This window comes from Clinocottus analis, unplaced genomic scaffold, assembly GCF_023055335.1.
Source record: "Clinocottus analis isolate CAN_PGR_092001 unplaced genomic scaffold, fCliAna1.0.p SCAF_4, whole genome shotgun sequence".
Classification (NCBI taxonomy): domain Eukaryota; kingdom Metazoa; phylum Chordata; class Actinopteri; order Perciformes; family Cottidae; genus Clinocottus; species Clinocottus analis.
Window position 1 is genome coordinate 1,271,527 of NW_027176153.1, and position 16,433 is coordinate 1,287,959.

General features: G+C 45.9%; 1 protein-coding gene and 1 pseudogene across 1 annotated transcript; both read right to left on the reverse strand.

Moving 5' to 3' along the window:
• Positions 1 to 80: 80 nt before the first annotated feature.
• rbm39b (RNA binding motif protein 39b) lies at positions 81 to 11,351 on the reverse strand. Its single transcript, XM_068597260.1, has 16 exons — positions 11,124 to 11,351; positions 9,989 to 10,046; positions 8,417 to 8,466; positions 8,109 to 8,300; positions 7,496 to 7,549; positions 7,349 to 7,390; positions 7,137 to 7,254; positions 6,860 to 7,012; positions 6,614 to 6,751; positions 6,466 to 6,531; positions 6,178 to 6,382; positions 5,460 to 5,546; positions 5,263 to 5,359; positions 4,794 to 4,899; positions 4,267 to 4,345; positions 81 to 578 (listed from the first exon to the last, which is right to left on the reverse strand). The coding sequence occupies exons 2-16, from the start codon at positions 10,037 to 10,039 to the stop codon at positions 478 to 480; spliced, it is 1,539 nt and encodes a 512-aa protein (XP_068453361.1). The 5' UTR covers positions 10,040 to 10,046; positions 11,124 to 11,351; the 3' UTR covers positions 81 to 477.
• A 2,118-nt stretch (positions 11,352 to 13,469) lies between these two features.
• On the reverse strand, positions 13,470 to 14,891 carry LOC137800349 (ammonium transporter Rh type B pseudogene; annotated as a pseudogene).
• Positions 14,892 to 16,433: the final 1,542 nt, after the last annotated feature.

Below are 16,433 nucleotides of genomic sequence, written 5' to 3' on the forward strand. Positions count from 1 at the left end.
TCTCGCATCCTGGTCAAGAGGACGAACTCCTCAAAGAAGCCCGACGGCGACGCCCCGAAGAAACGGGACAAACTTCTGAATGAATTGTCAAATTTGCCAAAGTTTATTGGGGAGCCTTCATACAAAAAATGAAATTATGGCTGTAAAAAGTTACAAAGGATTACTGTTGACATTGATATACTTTTGGCGTTTAAGGCCTTATTAACCCAACACGGTGGTTTTTGTAACTCTTTGCAATTTAGTTTTTATAATCTAAAACTTGATTTTAAACAAGCAGAGAAAGACGGATATTTAAAAACAGACGGCGGAGCGGCGGCTCGCTGGCTCACGGCACAAACCCACGAAAAATATGAAAAGCAACTCAGAGAGAAAGAAAAGAAACAAAGACCTGCCTAATATATTCCATCGTGAACACGAGAACTCCAGGCAACTTTTATTATTACACGCTGCGCTGACGTATGTACAGCCGCTCGGACACTATCGGCGCGCCGGCATCAGGAGCTGCTTCGCCGTCACCGAGTCGGGGAACAAGTTGTGGTACGTCGGCAACGGCACGTAGGCAGCCGTGATCATCTTTCCTGGAGGAGGAGGAGGAGGAGGAAGAGGAGGAGGGACGGAAGAAGAGAGGAGTTTATGGAGAGCTTTCACACCCTGTTACCACATGTAAGACACTCAACTACATGTAAGACACTCAACTACATGTAAGACACTCAACTACATGTAAGACACTCAACTACATGTCAGACACTCAACTACATGTAAGACACTCAACTACATGTAAGACACTCAACTACATGTAAGACACTCAACTACATGTAAGACACTCAACTACATTTAAGACTCAACTACATTTAAGACTCTCAACTACATTTAAGACACTCAACTACATTTAAGACACTCAACTACATGTAAGACACATTTAAGACACATTTAAGACACTCAACTACATGTAAGACACATGTAAGACACTCAACTACATGTAAGACACTCAACTACATTTAAGACACTCAACTACATGTAAGACACTCAACTACATGTAAGACACTCAACTACATTTAAGACACTCAACTACATTTAAGACTCTCAACTACATTTAAGACTCTCAACTACATTTAAGACTCTCAACTACATTTAAGACTCTCAACTACATTTAAGACTCTCAACTACATTTAAGACTCTCAACTACATTTAAGACTCTCAACTACATTTAAGACTCAACTACATTTAAGACACTCAACTACATTTAAGACACTCAACTACATTTAAGACACTCAACTACATTTAAGACTCTCAACTACATTTAAGACTCTCAACTACATTTAAGACTCTCAACTACATTTAAGACTCTCAACTACATTTAAGACTCTCAACTACATTTAAGACACTCAACTACATTTAAGACACTCAACTACATTTAAGACACTCAACTACATTTAAGACACTCAACTACATGTAAGACACATTTAAGACACATTTAAGACACTCAACTACATGTAAGACACTCAACTACATGTAAGACACTCAACTACATGTAAGACACTCAACTACATGTAAGACACTCAACTACATGTAAGACACTCAACTACATGTAAGACACTCAACTACATGTAAGACACTCAACTACATGTAAGACACTCAACTACATTTAAGACACTCAACTACATGTAAGACACTCAACTACATTTAAGACACTCAACTACATTTAAGACTCTCAACTACATTTAAGACTCTCAACTACATTTAAGACTCTCAACTACATTTAAGACTCTCAACTACATTTAAGACTCTCAACTACATTTAAGACTCTCAACTACATTTAAGACTCTCAACTACATTTAAGACTCAACTACATTTAAGACACTCAACTACATTTAAGACACTCAACTACATTTAAGACTCTCAACTACATTTAAGACTCTCAACTACATTTAAGACTCTCAACTACATTTAAGACTCTCAACTACATTTAAGACTCTCAACTACATTTAAGACTCTCAACTACATTTAAGACTCTCAACTACATTTAAGACACTCAACTACATTTAAGACACTCAACTACATTTAAGACACTCAACTACATTTAAGACACTCAACTACATGTAAGACACATTTAAGACACATTTAAGACACTCAACTACATGTAAGACACTCAACTACATTTAAGACACTCAACTACATTTAAGACACTCAACTACATTTAAGACACTCAACTACATTTAAGACACTCAACTACATTTAAGACACTCAACTACATTTAAGACACTCAACTACATTTAAGACACTCAACTACATGTAAGACACTCAACTACATTTAAGACACTCAACTACATTTAAGACTCTCAACTACATTTAAGACTCTCAACTACATTTAAGACTCTCAACTACATTTAAGACTCTCAACTACATTTAAGACTCTCAACTACATTTAAGACACTCAACTACATTTAAGACACTCAACTACATGTAAGACACATTTAAGACACTCAACTACATGTAAGACACATTTAAGACACTCAACTACATTTAAGACACTCAACTACATGTAAGACACTCAACTACATGTAAGACACTCAACTACATGTAAGACACTCAACTACATTTAAGACACTCAACTACATTTAAGACACTCAACTACATGTAAGACACTCAACTACATTTAAGACACTCAACTACATTTAAGACTCTCAACTACATTTAAGACTCTCAACTACATTTAAGACTCTCAACTACATTTAAGACTCTCAACTACATTTAAGACTCTCAACTACATTTAAGACTCTCAACTACATTTAAGACTCTCAACTACATTTAAGACACTCAACTACATTTAAGACACTCAACTACATTTAAGACACTCAACTACATGTAAGACACATTTAAGACACTCAACTACATGTAAGACACATTTAAGACACTCAACTACATTTAAGACACTCAACTACATGTAAGACACTCAACTACATTTAAGACACTCAACTACATGTAAGACACATTTAAGACACTCAACTACATGTAAGACACATTTAAGACACTCAACTACATGTAAGACACTCAACTACATGTAAGACACTCAACTACATTTAAGACACTCAACTACATTTAAGACACTCAACTACATTTAAGACACATTTAAGACACTCAACTACATGTAAGACACTCAACTACATGTAAGACACTCAACTACATGTAAGACACTCAACTACATGTAAGACACTCAACTACATTTAAGACACTCAACTACATTTAAGACACTCAACTACATTTAAGACACTCAACTACATTTAAGACACTCAACTACATTTAAGACACTCAACTACATTTAAGACACTCAACTACATGTAAGACACTCAACTACATGTAAGACACTCAACTACATTTAAGACACTCAACTACATTTAAGACACTCAACTACATTTAAGACACTCAACTACATTTAAGACACTCAACTACATTTAAGACACTCAACTACATTTAAGACACTCAACTACATTTAAGACACTCAACTACATGTAAGACACTCAACTACATTTAAGACACTCAACTACATTTAAGACACTCAACTACATGTAAGACACTCAACTACATTTAAGACACTCAACTACATTTAAGACACTCAACTACATTTAAGACACTCAACTACATTTAAGACACTCAACTACATTTAAGACACTCAACTACATTTAAGACAGTCAACTACATTTAAGACACTCAACTACATTTAAGACACTCAACTACATTTAAGACACTCAACTACATTTAAGACACTCAACTACATTTAAGACACTCAACTACATTTAAGACACTCAACTACATTTAAGACACTCAACTACATTTAAGACACTCAACTACATTTAAGACACTCAACTACATTTAAGACACTCAACTACATTTAAGACACTCAACTACATTTAAGACACTCAACTACATGTAAGACACTCAACTACATTTAAGACACTCAACTACATTTAAGACACTCAACTACATTTAAGACACTCAACTACATGTAAGACACTCAACTACATTTAAGACACTCAACTACATTTAAGACACTCAACTACATTTAAGACACTCAACTACATGTAAGACACTCAACTACATTTAAGACACTCAACTACATTTTCCTCTTTCTTTTAAAAGCGTATTCATTTGAAACCTAGCGTAAATGAACACATGAATATATCACATTCACACATGAATAACACATTCACACGACTCCTCCATGTTTTCATGAGCGTATAAAAACATTTTAAGGATTTTTTTTCAAACCTGCAAACCAGCGTCCATGAAGCGCGTTGACGGTCGCCATGGCGGCCGGTATTGAGGGACACTTCACGTACACGTTGCCCTGCGAGGAGACAGAGGTTAGAGGACGCCTGCAGGAGGGGGCGAGGGAAGGAGGGAGCGAGGGAAGGAGGGGGCGAGGGAAGGAGGGAGCGAGGGAAGGAGGGGGCGAGGGAAGGAGGGGGCGAGGGGGCGAGGGAAGGAGGGGGCGAGGGAAGGCGGGAGCGAGGGAAGGAGGGGGCGAGGGGAGGGGGCGAGGGAAGGAGGGAGCGAGGGAAGGAGGGGGCGAGGGAAGGAGGGAGCGAGGGGAGGGGGCGAGGGAAGGAGGGAGCGAGGGAAGGAGGGGGCGAGGGAAGGAGGGAGCGAGGGAAGGAGGGGGCGAGGGAAGGAGGGGGCGAGGGAAGGAGGGGGCGAGGGAAGGAGGGAGCGAGGGAAGGAGGGGGCGAGGGAAGGAGGGGGCGAGGGAAGGAGGGAGCGAGGGAAGGAGGGAGCGAAGGAAGGAGGGAGCTCACCTGAGCCGAGTTCTTGTCCACGTAGATGTGGACGATGCCGCCGTGCTTGTTGCACTCCTCGATGACGTCGTCCTGGATCTCCACGGCCCAGCTGGGGTCGTTCTCCCTGCAGACACCAGGGGAACTTAAGTAACGCCTTCAAAGTGACAGAACCTGGTTTCATATCCTGGTCCGCCGTCGTCCTCCTGCTCATTAACCCTTCAGGTCTGCGGCGACGGCCGTTTGTCTTATTTATTGATAAATATGTAAAAAGTGAATCTTTCTTCGCGTTCAGAACTGGAGGGCGTAAGTATTCGAGGAGCTCTGCACCCTGGTTACAGCGCCGTCCTCGAAGGGTTAAACGTTAGAGTCAAACCAGACGGCTGAAGATGAAGTTCAGCTGGAGTTGAGGAGGCGGTTCTGCTCTGAGACGGTGGACCGATGACGGACAGGAAGCTGCAAGAAGCTGGTACATAAAGTGTTTACTTACGCTTGTGGGTTGAACAGGTTGGACAGCTGCAGGCAGTGCGTGGCCAGCGGCTGGGACGGGAGGTTCAGCGCCTGGCTGGAAGCTGCAGCTGGAAGAGCTTCAACAGAACAGAGAGCATTGTGGGTCAGCGACAGCCTCAACAGAACAGAGAGCATTGTGGGTCAGCGAGAGCTTCGTCCGCTGCTCCAGAGACTCACCCGGCGGGCCGGCGATGTTCCCGAAGGGGATGGAGCCGGTCATCTGGAGCGCCTGCTGAGCGGCCGGAGGGATCTTCAGGCCGGTTCCTGAGGAGGAGAACCGCGTTTAGTGTCAAGAACCGAAGACAACGAGTCGACACCCTGAGAGGAAATATCCACATCCGACTGATCGAGTTGATCAGTTTGACTCTTACGCTTTAAGAACAGTTTCAACTAAAGTTCATGACCTCTAAAGAGTTCACAGGCTGCAGCCTGAGAACCTGTTCTCTACTCGTGTCTGCAGGGTTCCTTCATCTAGGATTCATTCTGATGTAACAGGGTTCCTTCATCTAGGATTCATTCTGATGTAACAGGGTTCCTTCATCTAGGATTCATTCTGATGTAACAGGGTTCCTTCATCTAGGATTCATTCTGATGTAACAGGGTTCCTTCATCTAGGATTCATTCTGATGTAACTTCTCACAGGAGGACGAGTCCTGCAGCTCGGACTAAACTGCGTTCAGGAAGTTCTGAACTCGAGGTAACGGAGGCCCTGAAGCCACAGAGACCATGTGGACGTTTCCATGTGCATCAGTTCTTCATGGACGTGGTGTTTCTGGTGTTTGGCGAGATGAAGACGTTCTGCAGAGACTCAAGAGATGAACGCACATCTGTAGTGTGCGCTACACATTCGGTAGCGTGTTAAGTAAACGGGTGACTTCCTGTCGTGGTCACAGACCTTCCGCTAGTCGGGCCATGAGCTGCAGGCGGCCCGTGGTGCCGAGGTCGATGCCGGTCCGCTCCAGCTCGTCGTTGTCCAGGAACGAGCTCGCCGTCGACGAGTCCGAGCGCTCCGTGACGTGACCCACTTTCATGGGCCGGCCGGCCAGCTCGAAGCCGTTCAGCTGCTCCAGAGCCTTCTTGGCGCATTCTGCGTCTGCGAACTTTAAAAGAAGAAGCAAAGCGCTCAGAGCGGCGAGGAAGAGGGTGAGGAGGGTGAGGAAGCTGCTGCGGCGGCGGCGCTCACCGATATGAAGCCGTATCCTTTGGATCGTCCGGTCTCGCTGTCCATCATCAGCTGGATTCCTTCGATCTTTGGGGGCAAACAAGAGGATCAGCTCACGACGTCCAGCAGAAACATGAACAATGAGCTGAAGCTGAAACTCGCTCCGGACCTTTCCAAAAGGCTCAAAGATCCCTCGCAGCATCTCCTCGGTGATGTTGAAGTGCAGCGAGCCCACGTACAGCCGCATGGGGCCCGAGCTGCCCTTCTGCAGGTTGTTGGCGGCGGCGGCGGCTCGGTTCTTCTCCGCCTGCAGGAACACAAGAAACAGGATCAAGTCCGTGCAGGAAGTCCCGATTCCACCAACTCTCACGGCGGTGTGCGTTCAACAGGCGTGAGCGTCACCGCAGACGCCCACCTGAGAGGCCTGGACGATGATGGGAACTCCCAGCAGCCTCTGGCCGGTCAGCCCGATCGCCAGCGGCACGGACGAGGACTCCACGAACTCGATGTAAGCGATGCCCTTTGACCTCCGGGAGTTTCTGTCTGAGATCATCCTCACGTCTCTCACCTGCAGACGAGAGAGAGAGAGAGAGAGAGAGAGAGAGAGAGAGAGAGAGAGAGATCAGAGATCAGGTCCACGCCGCAGGAACACGGCGGATTAAACGCGACGACGGCGTGAAAAACAAACGGACTTTTCCCACAGCGGAGAAGAAGTCCTCCAGGTCGCGGGCTCTGATTCTGGCAGCGAGCTGCATGCAGAACACCGTGCGGGCGTCCCGCTCCTCCGGGGTGAGGTTGTCGATCGGCTGCCTGAAAGGAGAGACAGTAAAAGATAGAAAAGATCACGACGCTGCAGAAGCAGAAACGGATGAATGTTTGTGGGAGAACGTGAAGTCAGACGTACTCTCTGATTTTGTTAAACGGCCCGATGGCATCTTCAAAGTTTCTGCAAGAGAAACATTTAGAAAAGATCATCAAGTGAGTTTGAAATGAATAAAACTTCCTTTCAGGCTGCAGCAACTAAATGACATGAAGGAACGTGAAGCGTCACCTGATGGGACTCTTCTCTTTCTTGAAGGGACTCCTGCTTTTTGAACGTTTCCGGCTGGAACATAAAAACATGATCACGGTTCAGTCAGATGAAGCTGAAGGAGTCAGAAGGATCCTTTTGTCACGACGGCTCCTGCACACGTTTACTGGAGGAACTAAACCAATAAAACCTGCTGCTTCTATGAAAAGACAGAGCGCTTTGCACAGGACACGACTTCACACGAGTGAAGCTTCCTGAGACAAACCGGCTGCGGAAAAAAAGCCTTTGAACGAGCCGACGATGCTCGGATCACAAGAACGTGACTCTGCAGACTGGAATGAACATTTGAAGACATCTCCCATGAGAGCGTCGAGGTTTTAAAGCAGCGGTTATAGAATCTCACAACACATCTAACGAGATCGAGAATCTAAAAGAACATTTTACGGCTGCTCGTTGGTTTTAAACCCGATGAGCGTCGTGATCGAGCTGAAAGCGTTTCAGAGCGTCGCGGCGCCTAATGAAGCGGCCGCGGCGCCGCAGGTCACAGAGAAGAAAAGGTCACGGGGAACAAAAGGTCACGGGGAACAAAAGGTCACGGGGAACGAAAGGTCACGGGGAACGAAAGGTCACGTACACGGGGCTCTTGCGCGCTCTGTAGCGGCCGGAGCGCTCTTTGCTCCGGGAGCCGCTGCGGTGGCGTTCCCGGCTGCGGCTGCGTTTCCTCTCCCGGCTCTTGCTCCGTTTCTTGCTCTTCTTTTTGTCTTTGCTCCGGCTGCGTCTCTTCCTGGAGCCCGGGCTCCGGCTCTTGCTCCGGCTCCTTCTTTTTCTGAAACATGTTACAACACTATCGTCGTGCAAACGGGGACAAAGACGCAGACTTTTCTTTCACCAGGATCAGAATGACAGAACTGCGCGCGGGCGCGTGAACGCGTCAGAACTTACTTTGGTTTTTGGTCGTCGTGTCCGTTTGCATGAGAGGACTTGATCTCATCCTAAGCAAGGTTGATAGAAGAACATCATGAGGACGGAGATGAAACATTTCAAGTCGTCAAGGTAAAAGGGGGATGGGGGGTGGGACAAGAGAAAATGCAGAATGTTTTCAATTAATAATTATACTTCAAAATGGCCTACTGTCATCCCTGGACAGTGTCCTTCCACCTCCCCAAAAGCTCCCCCATCACATCCTGGATGTTGTTTTTTTTAAGTACTTAATGCAACAAAAGCAGAAGTTATTACGGGAGAGCGTCCCACATGTTAGCTGAGCTCAGGAAGCTTCCTTCCCTCCTTGTAGCTCGTACCAGTGCCCCACTATTTGTTCCTAATCATGTGACCACGACCGCTAACAGAGATTCCTGTGTGGTTGGTTGTCAGTCCAGTGATCTTCACCCATTTTCGTTCTTGGACTGTAAGAGCTCGATGCCACCTCTGTCACACATCTTGCCCTGAAGCAAACAGGGATTCACACTTCTTAGTAATATTGACGCCCAAGGAAAGAAATGAATTTTTAAAAAGATAAAGAAAGAAATAAATCCATCAATTCAGCCACGTGTTACACTGCCATTATCTTTAGTTCTGCATGGTATCAGTAATATTTCTAACCTTTTGACTTGAAGGAATTACCAACTACTGAACAGCAACTCACTTCATAACACAATGATGTAGAAGAATCTAGTGTACAGTCATGTTTAACACTATAAATCAATATCTGTGGTATCGTGTAGCATGCAAAATCAAGATGCTGATTCACATTACAGTTGACTATGGCAAAGAGGCAGTATTCATATTTACCAAGAAGAGAAATGAATAGTTCACCTGTATTTTGCCACAAAATCATGACACGGCTCATGTATTCGCACAAAGACGCTCCACAACTGCAATATCTGCATGTTTAAGAATACTGACGTCAAACTATTGGATTCAAAACAGTGATATAGATTGATACAAAACACAATGAAGTATCCCTGATGAATTTGTGGATGAGTATTGTTCTTAACACAACTTAATAAACTTCAAGGTGACAGAGTGATGCATGTTTATTCTCTCTAAAGCAACACGGTGTAGCAACGCTCCAGAAAGCGGCTCCTGAGAGGAATGCACGGTCAGAAACCGTGACGGCATGCAGATTGTAAATCTGAATACTGCCTCCTTTGCTGGACAGGTAAAGATGGGCTTAACCATCGGCATTCACCTTGTTGCAACCGAATAGGGATTGGATGTTCTAGGTGGAGCTCTTTTAGTCCTACGGTGAACCACAGTACATCAGTATATGCACAATAACTACCTTCCTTTTTTTCACAGTTCACAGTGGAATCAAAGATGAATTCATGGGAGTAGAGGTGAGATATCATTAGGGAAGTCTATAAAGAGAGATAGATGTGGATTTATTTATAATTCTGTATTGCGTTTGAAATACTCAATTACACCACACAACAGTCATGTAAACTTTGTCAAGGACTCAAGAGTCAATCAGAAAACAGTGAAACAGGACTCATATCTCTGTAATCTGCAACCCACCTTTCTGAAGGGAGCCTCCAGCATGGCCTCCACGTCAAAATCATCAGCCATGATGACCCTGAGGGCCACAGAGAGAGAGATGGACGATTAACTGCAAACATTAAACTGTTACTGAGGTTATGTAAGACACACAACACGAGGGAGTTTCTGTCACTTCACATTTCCTTCAGCTTGTAAGTGAGCCAATTCTTTTACTTTGAAAGGCGACACAGCAAAGTTATTGGTACAACTAGATTAATTTAGTAAAGTATACGTAGACCCGGTGAATGAAAGCTAGATGCTAATTTATTATATGCATTTCACAAGTAAAAACATTGCTTTTGTAAACTAAGACCAAGCAGATGAAAGCTAGATGCTAGTTTATTACGTGCATTTTATTGATAAACTAATTGATTTAGTAAACTAGCACGTCTATTACATGCATTGCACGCGTAAAAACATTGTTTTAGTAAACTAAATGTAGGCTTGATGGATGAAAGCTAGATGCTAATTCATTACATGCATTTAAGTAGTAAAAACATTGTTTTAGTAAACTAAAATCACAGGCAGATGAAAGCTGGACGCACGTCTAAACATGCATTTAAGTGGTAAACGCATAGTTTCAGTGAACTAAACGCATCCCTGGTGGATGGACGCAGGCTGTGTGTTGAAGAGAAGTGTGTGCTCGTTAACGTTAGATGGCAGCAACGCGAGACCGAGTTGTGACCCAACTTCCTTGAGATTTTAATACCCGTAATCTCTAACGAAACCAATGTTTGCCTCAGATTAATCAGAATAACGCCGCCACAGAGAGCTCAGATGAACACGTGTTGTATTTTTTCGGAGATTACTTCAAAAAGATCAAAACACGCGCCGCACTGGAAGCTAACGAGCTAACGGCGCTACCGTCTTAACGTTAGCTCACATCGATGACCCTCATCAATAAAAGAAAAGGCCTCGGTCCGCTGCACCGCGTGGACGGGCATCAGTAAACACATATATTACGTCACTAATAATCCAGTTATTGAACACCAGTCGGTGCGAGGTGTTTACGTCGGAGGGGAGAACACAAACACGCGCTGACGCTGAACAGACAACATGGCTAACGGGGTTTCCGCGGCGGCGCGCGAGCTCGATTAGCAAACATTGACGTTACCGTTTGTATTTTGGTCGAAACGACGTGTCGAAGGGTGAATATCTCGGGGTGTGCCGCTGAAGAGACGCTCCTCGACGCCTCCCTCTCGGCAGATCACACGAACCTACGGTGAAATCACAATTTTCGTTATGTAACGTTTTTTTTAAGGGGGTAATGTTAGCAACTATCCGTGGCAGGTCGTGTGGCCTGGACGCTCTTCTTCCTTCTTCTTCGTCTTCTTCTTCTACGATCAGGTTGTTTTTTGTTGCGGCAGCGGTGATGTTTGGGTTTTATCCTACCGCCACCTGGTGGCGCTCTGCAGTACTACACCTCTCTCTCCCTGAAAGCACAAACAGGGCTGCACAGAAGAGGACGCCTACAATATATTTATTAATAACTTTATTTTTTTACAAACTGGTCCACATAAATTTCTTCTTATTACACTTGCTACTTTTATTCTCAAAATGCATACTTGTTTTAAAGTACTGTTATCGGTTTATTGTTGACCATATTTATCTTTGATTTTTTAAATAGTTTTATTCTATGTCCAAATTCCTTGTATTTGCATCATACTCGACAAATAAACATTTCTGATTCTGATTATAGATCACAAAGATCTGTAAGGCCCTGTGATAGCACCGTCAATATTGTCACTTTAATTTGATGAAATTAGTCATCATTATTGATCCCTAATGAGGAATTTCAGGTGCTTAGAGAAAAGTACAAATAAATAGATGACTAATTTGCAAACCAGAATAATGTTTGACAGTAGTTTATTGATGTGCCAATATATTGCAAAAAATATCTGCTGCTTTTAAATTTAAGTCAAACTAATCAATTATTTTTATAATATAATAGTGCTCACTTAATATGTTTTCAGGTCATGTGTAAATGTGTAAATAACTAATGTAAAACAAATCTATTTCTGTTTCTATGCATTACATATCTATGGAAACTCAACATAAATTATTGTTTATCACCATTTGCTTTTTAGTCTGGAATCTGATGTATAAATATGGGCCGTGTAATGTATATTTTATCAACTGTATAATTTGTAATAATTCACTTGTTGTCATAGAGGAACTGGACTGTGTTTGATATGATAACAAACCATAGTGTCCAATGTGCTTTGCAGTAATACATATCGTATTTGTACAGTTTTAACGGCTACACAGACAACTTTTATGATATCCTGTTTATTTAAATACACGATCAAGAAACACAAATCATCTCGTCAAACCATGGACGTATAAAAATAACTGGACACGGCGTTGGACGAAGCACAAACAAGTTCGACTTCCGGGTGTGGAACTCAGATGAAAATACCCGGATCTTCCGCATTACGGGGCCAATTGGAGCATGCGCACTCATGCGCAGCCGAGCGTCGTTCACATGAACGAAGGAAGGAAAACACCTCTAGATTAAGCTGTTTGAACATTTCAACAACTTTTTGGGGGCTATTATTTAAATGAGGGCTTCAGGGTTCGCTCCAGATGTCTCTTTGCCCAAAGTTACAGCGTTGGGATTCTTGTTGGGTCCCGTCACGTGACGAACCCTGAACGTGTGATTCCTCCGTTTGGCCACCATGTCCACATCGTCTAAAATCCCGCGCTCTTCTTTGTTGGTGCTGGGAGCAAACAACAACATTCCTCCCGTCAAACGCTACTCTGGGCACGAGCACCCTCTGGGCTTTGAAATCGCGCTTTTCCTCGCGAGACCAAAACCTCGTCCGTTGAAATCTCACGGCTCGAGGTCGCCATCTAGCGATGAGTGAAAGTAATGTCACTGCTGGCTCTTCTCTTTTATTTCCTGCTAATTTAAGCGACCATCAGTCAGGCTACCAGACCTTTCATTAAAATGTAAGAACAACATCTATGTTTGTATGATATACCACATCATGAGCAGTACATATAGATGATATCTCAGTACTGTTCATATAATTGTATTTGGTCTGGCAATTGTCAGTAGATTTTATTCCTCATTATTTTCATTCTCCTGTGCGTTTGAAAGAAATATGTTATTGCATATGTTGTTATTTATTTTTTATTGTTTACATCCTATGAAAACCAGACGGTGGATGTTGACATTTTGGAGCTTTAGTTTCCTTCACAGCTTGAATCATTGACATCACTACTATTTTAATAAAATGCAAAAATGTTTATTTTACATCAAAAACTCAACTTCCCTGCATGTAGCACAATAAATAACAACATTGCTGGTTGCGTTGGATTAGACAAAGAGTGCAGTGTCCCTCCACTTGTAAATATATGATCATATTTACAATGCTGAGGATAAAACAATTAGTTATTGGAGCGCGTTACATTTCTGATGAAGACACGTGCATTGACCCCACTTGGCTGCTGCTCGTCAGGCGGCAGATTCCTCCGCTGCGTTCTTGTTGAGTTGAAGCGCTCCGTCGTAATCTGCAGGAACCTGGAAAAACAGCCGGTCGTCAAAACAGAGGTCGTCGGGCGGCGGCGCGAGCTGCGGCAGCTTCAGCACGAAGCCGGTGAGGACGCCTCCCAGCGCCGACACGCCGATGGTGGAGAACACGGCCGCGACCTGGTAGAGCGCCTGCTCCCGGGCGGACCGCCCCAACCCCGGCTTCAGACCGGGGATCAGCACTCGCAGCTCCTGCAGCCTCGGGTCGCCCTCCGTCGGCGCCCTGTGGGGAAAGGTCTCGTACAAACTGGGGCCGTAAGTCTCCTCGGTGGCCGCCAGGATGGCGCAGATCCCCGCGGCGCAGGATATGAGCCCCGTCAGGCCGTGCAGGTTGTGTATCCCGCACTGGTCCTGGATGCGGAGGCGCCGGGCCAGGAAGGGGGTCAGGTACTTGTAGCCCAGCATGCAGGCGGTGCAGCCCACCACGCCCAGGGCGTACGCGCCCGCGGGCGAGATCATCATGTCCACGGACGCGCCGACCGCCACGCCCCCGGCCAGGGTCACGTTCTGGACGTCGGCCATGGTGATCTTGCCGTTTGGGTTCAGCGCGGCGGAGAGGGCGAAGGCGGCCAGCGTGGAGCCGACGAGGCCGAGGACGGTGTGCAGCACGGCCCGGTGCTGGTCGTCCCCTCTCAGGGTCACCGCCGAGTTGAAGGAGGGCCAGAACACCCAGAGGAGCAGCGTCCCCGCCGCCGACAGGAGGTCCGACCGGTAGCCGCTGTCGGCCTTGGCGTGGCCCTCGTTCAGCCGCGGCCTGTAGAGCGCGAACGAGACGCCCAGGCCGAAGTAGCAGGCGAACAGGTGGACGAGGATGGAGCCGCCCGCGTCGTTGATCCTCAGGTGCTCCAGCACGGCCCACTCGGTGCAGGCGAACACCGGCACCTCCAGCAGGGCCAGCACCAGCAGCTGCAGCGGGCTGGTCCGGCCCAGCACGGCGCCGCAGGAGATCAGCACCGCGGCGCAGGCGAACTCCGCGTTGATCAGGTTGATCACGCCGAGGCGGATCTTGCCCCCGCGGCTGAACTGGAAGTAGCCCTGCACCAGGACGGCCCACTGGATGGCGAAGGCGGCCGTGAGGAAGTTGAAGACCATCCCGCCGAAGCCGTACAGGCGGAAGAAGGCCAGCAGGCAACCGAAGCCCAGGAAGATCATGACCTGTATGTCGGTGAACACGGGGTAGTCCCTGTACACCGCGTTGTCCTCGGGGTTCGTCCCGTTGGTCTGGAACCGGGCGTCCGCGTCCTCGTCGTAGGTGACGAAGGCGGCGTACGACGCGACCACGATCACCTGCGTGACGAACACGAACGCGGGCAACTTCACGCGGAGGCTGGTGGCCTTCGCCTTCATCCTGGCTGCTCTGCGGGACGAGTGACGGTCATCTCCGGTCCGCAGCCTGCGCTTTATCTGCTGAGATAAGACGGGTCAAAGGCATCGGCCGCCGCCGCCGCCGCTCTCTCTCTCGCTAACAGAAGCAATATAACTCGGACTTTGGCCGGTTGTAACGAGACCTACAGTTCTGACGCATCAGCGTTTTTGTGTGTGTGGTTATTCTGTCGCACAATGCAGCAAAACTTTGCATCTCTTGTAATTTCATAGACATGCAGAACAAGAGTTAAAGACCCGCATCAACGCATCTGGCACAAACACGTCTCCTCTGACTAGATTCTTCCAGACAGAAATGTGCATGATGAGAACGTGGCGTGTGTGTGTCGCCATGCGCTTCCTGTGTTTCTGCTCCTGCTGTGACCTTCATGAGGATGAGTTCATTCGGGAACGTTGTGAGAGAGTTGGCCGGTGAGCCGGGACACGGTGACGTGATGCATCAGGTCACAATCTCTGCACACGGTGTTTTTCTTTTTGCACGAATCAATAACTTTGAGTGAAACTTAAAAAAACAAGGTGAAGGTTGAAAGGCGCCGCCTGCCAGGTTGGGAGCATTTCTGTTTCCTGTTGCCTCTGGGCGGCTCTCAACATGGCGGCGGCTGAGCGGAGCGACGTCAACAAGGAGAACGCTCGCTGGCGGCCGCCGTGGTTTCAGAGCTCGGCCTTCAGTGAGGCGTCGTCCACGTCGTTCGTGCTCTCCTCCTGTGTGAACGCTGGACCCGCGGCGCCGCTTCTCCTCCAGCGCCGATGTAAGAAACGGCTGAAACGTACCCAACAGATCTGAATCAGCTCTGATCTTTCAGGCGACGCTCAGACAGAGTCCACCGTCCTGGGTCCGCTTCATGAAACGCATGCTGAGCGACAACAGCAGGTTAGCAACGTCGTGTAGCATGTAGCATGTAGCATGTAGCTCAAAGAGCTGCTGTGGACTCTTCAGACTCGTTTCCTTTCCCTTCAACGCTTCCTGATCTCTTGACATTACAAGAGCCTCATCTCATCACAGTCCAGTGCAACTGAATTATTATTATTATTATTATTAATAAAAATATGCAAGCAGAAGGAAATCATCCACACTGACGCCTCACTGTTGTATTAAAATGAGGATAATTTATTGCATTTTGCCGACATTTAAAACGGTTTCTTTACATTGTTATCTGCGCGTGATTGCATAAGACATTAAAAAGATAATTTTAAAAGACAATACAAACTATTTGATATCTGAAAAACCTGTTTACACACTGCACGAGTTGTTTCTAAGAAATCTACAAATCACACTTTTCTTTATTTACAAACATCTCATCTTCACTCTATGCTGCTCAGTGACTCACACACACACACACACGCACACACACACACGCACACACACACGCACACACACACACACACACACGCACACACACACACACGTTATAAACATCAAACTGCTACATCGTCTTCTCATGAAAAATAAACACAGTTTTGTTCTGCACACACACGTTCAGACTCACAGGGAAACACAGATATTCA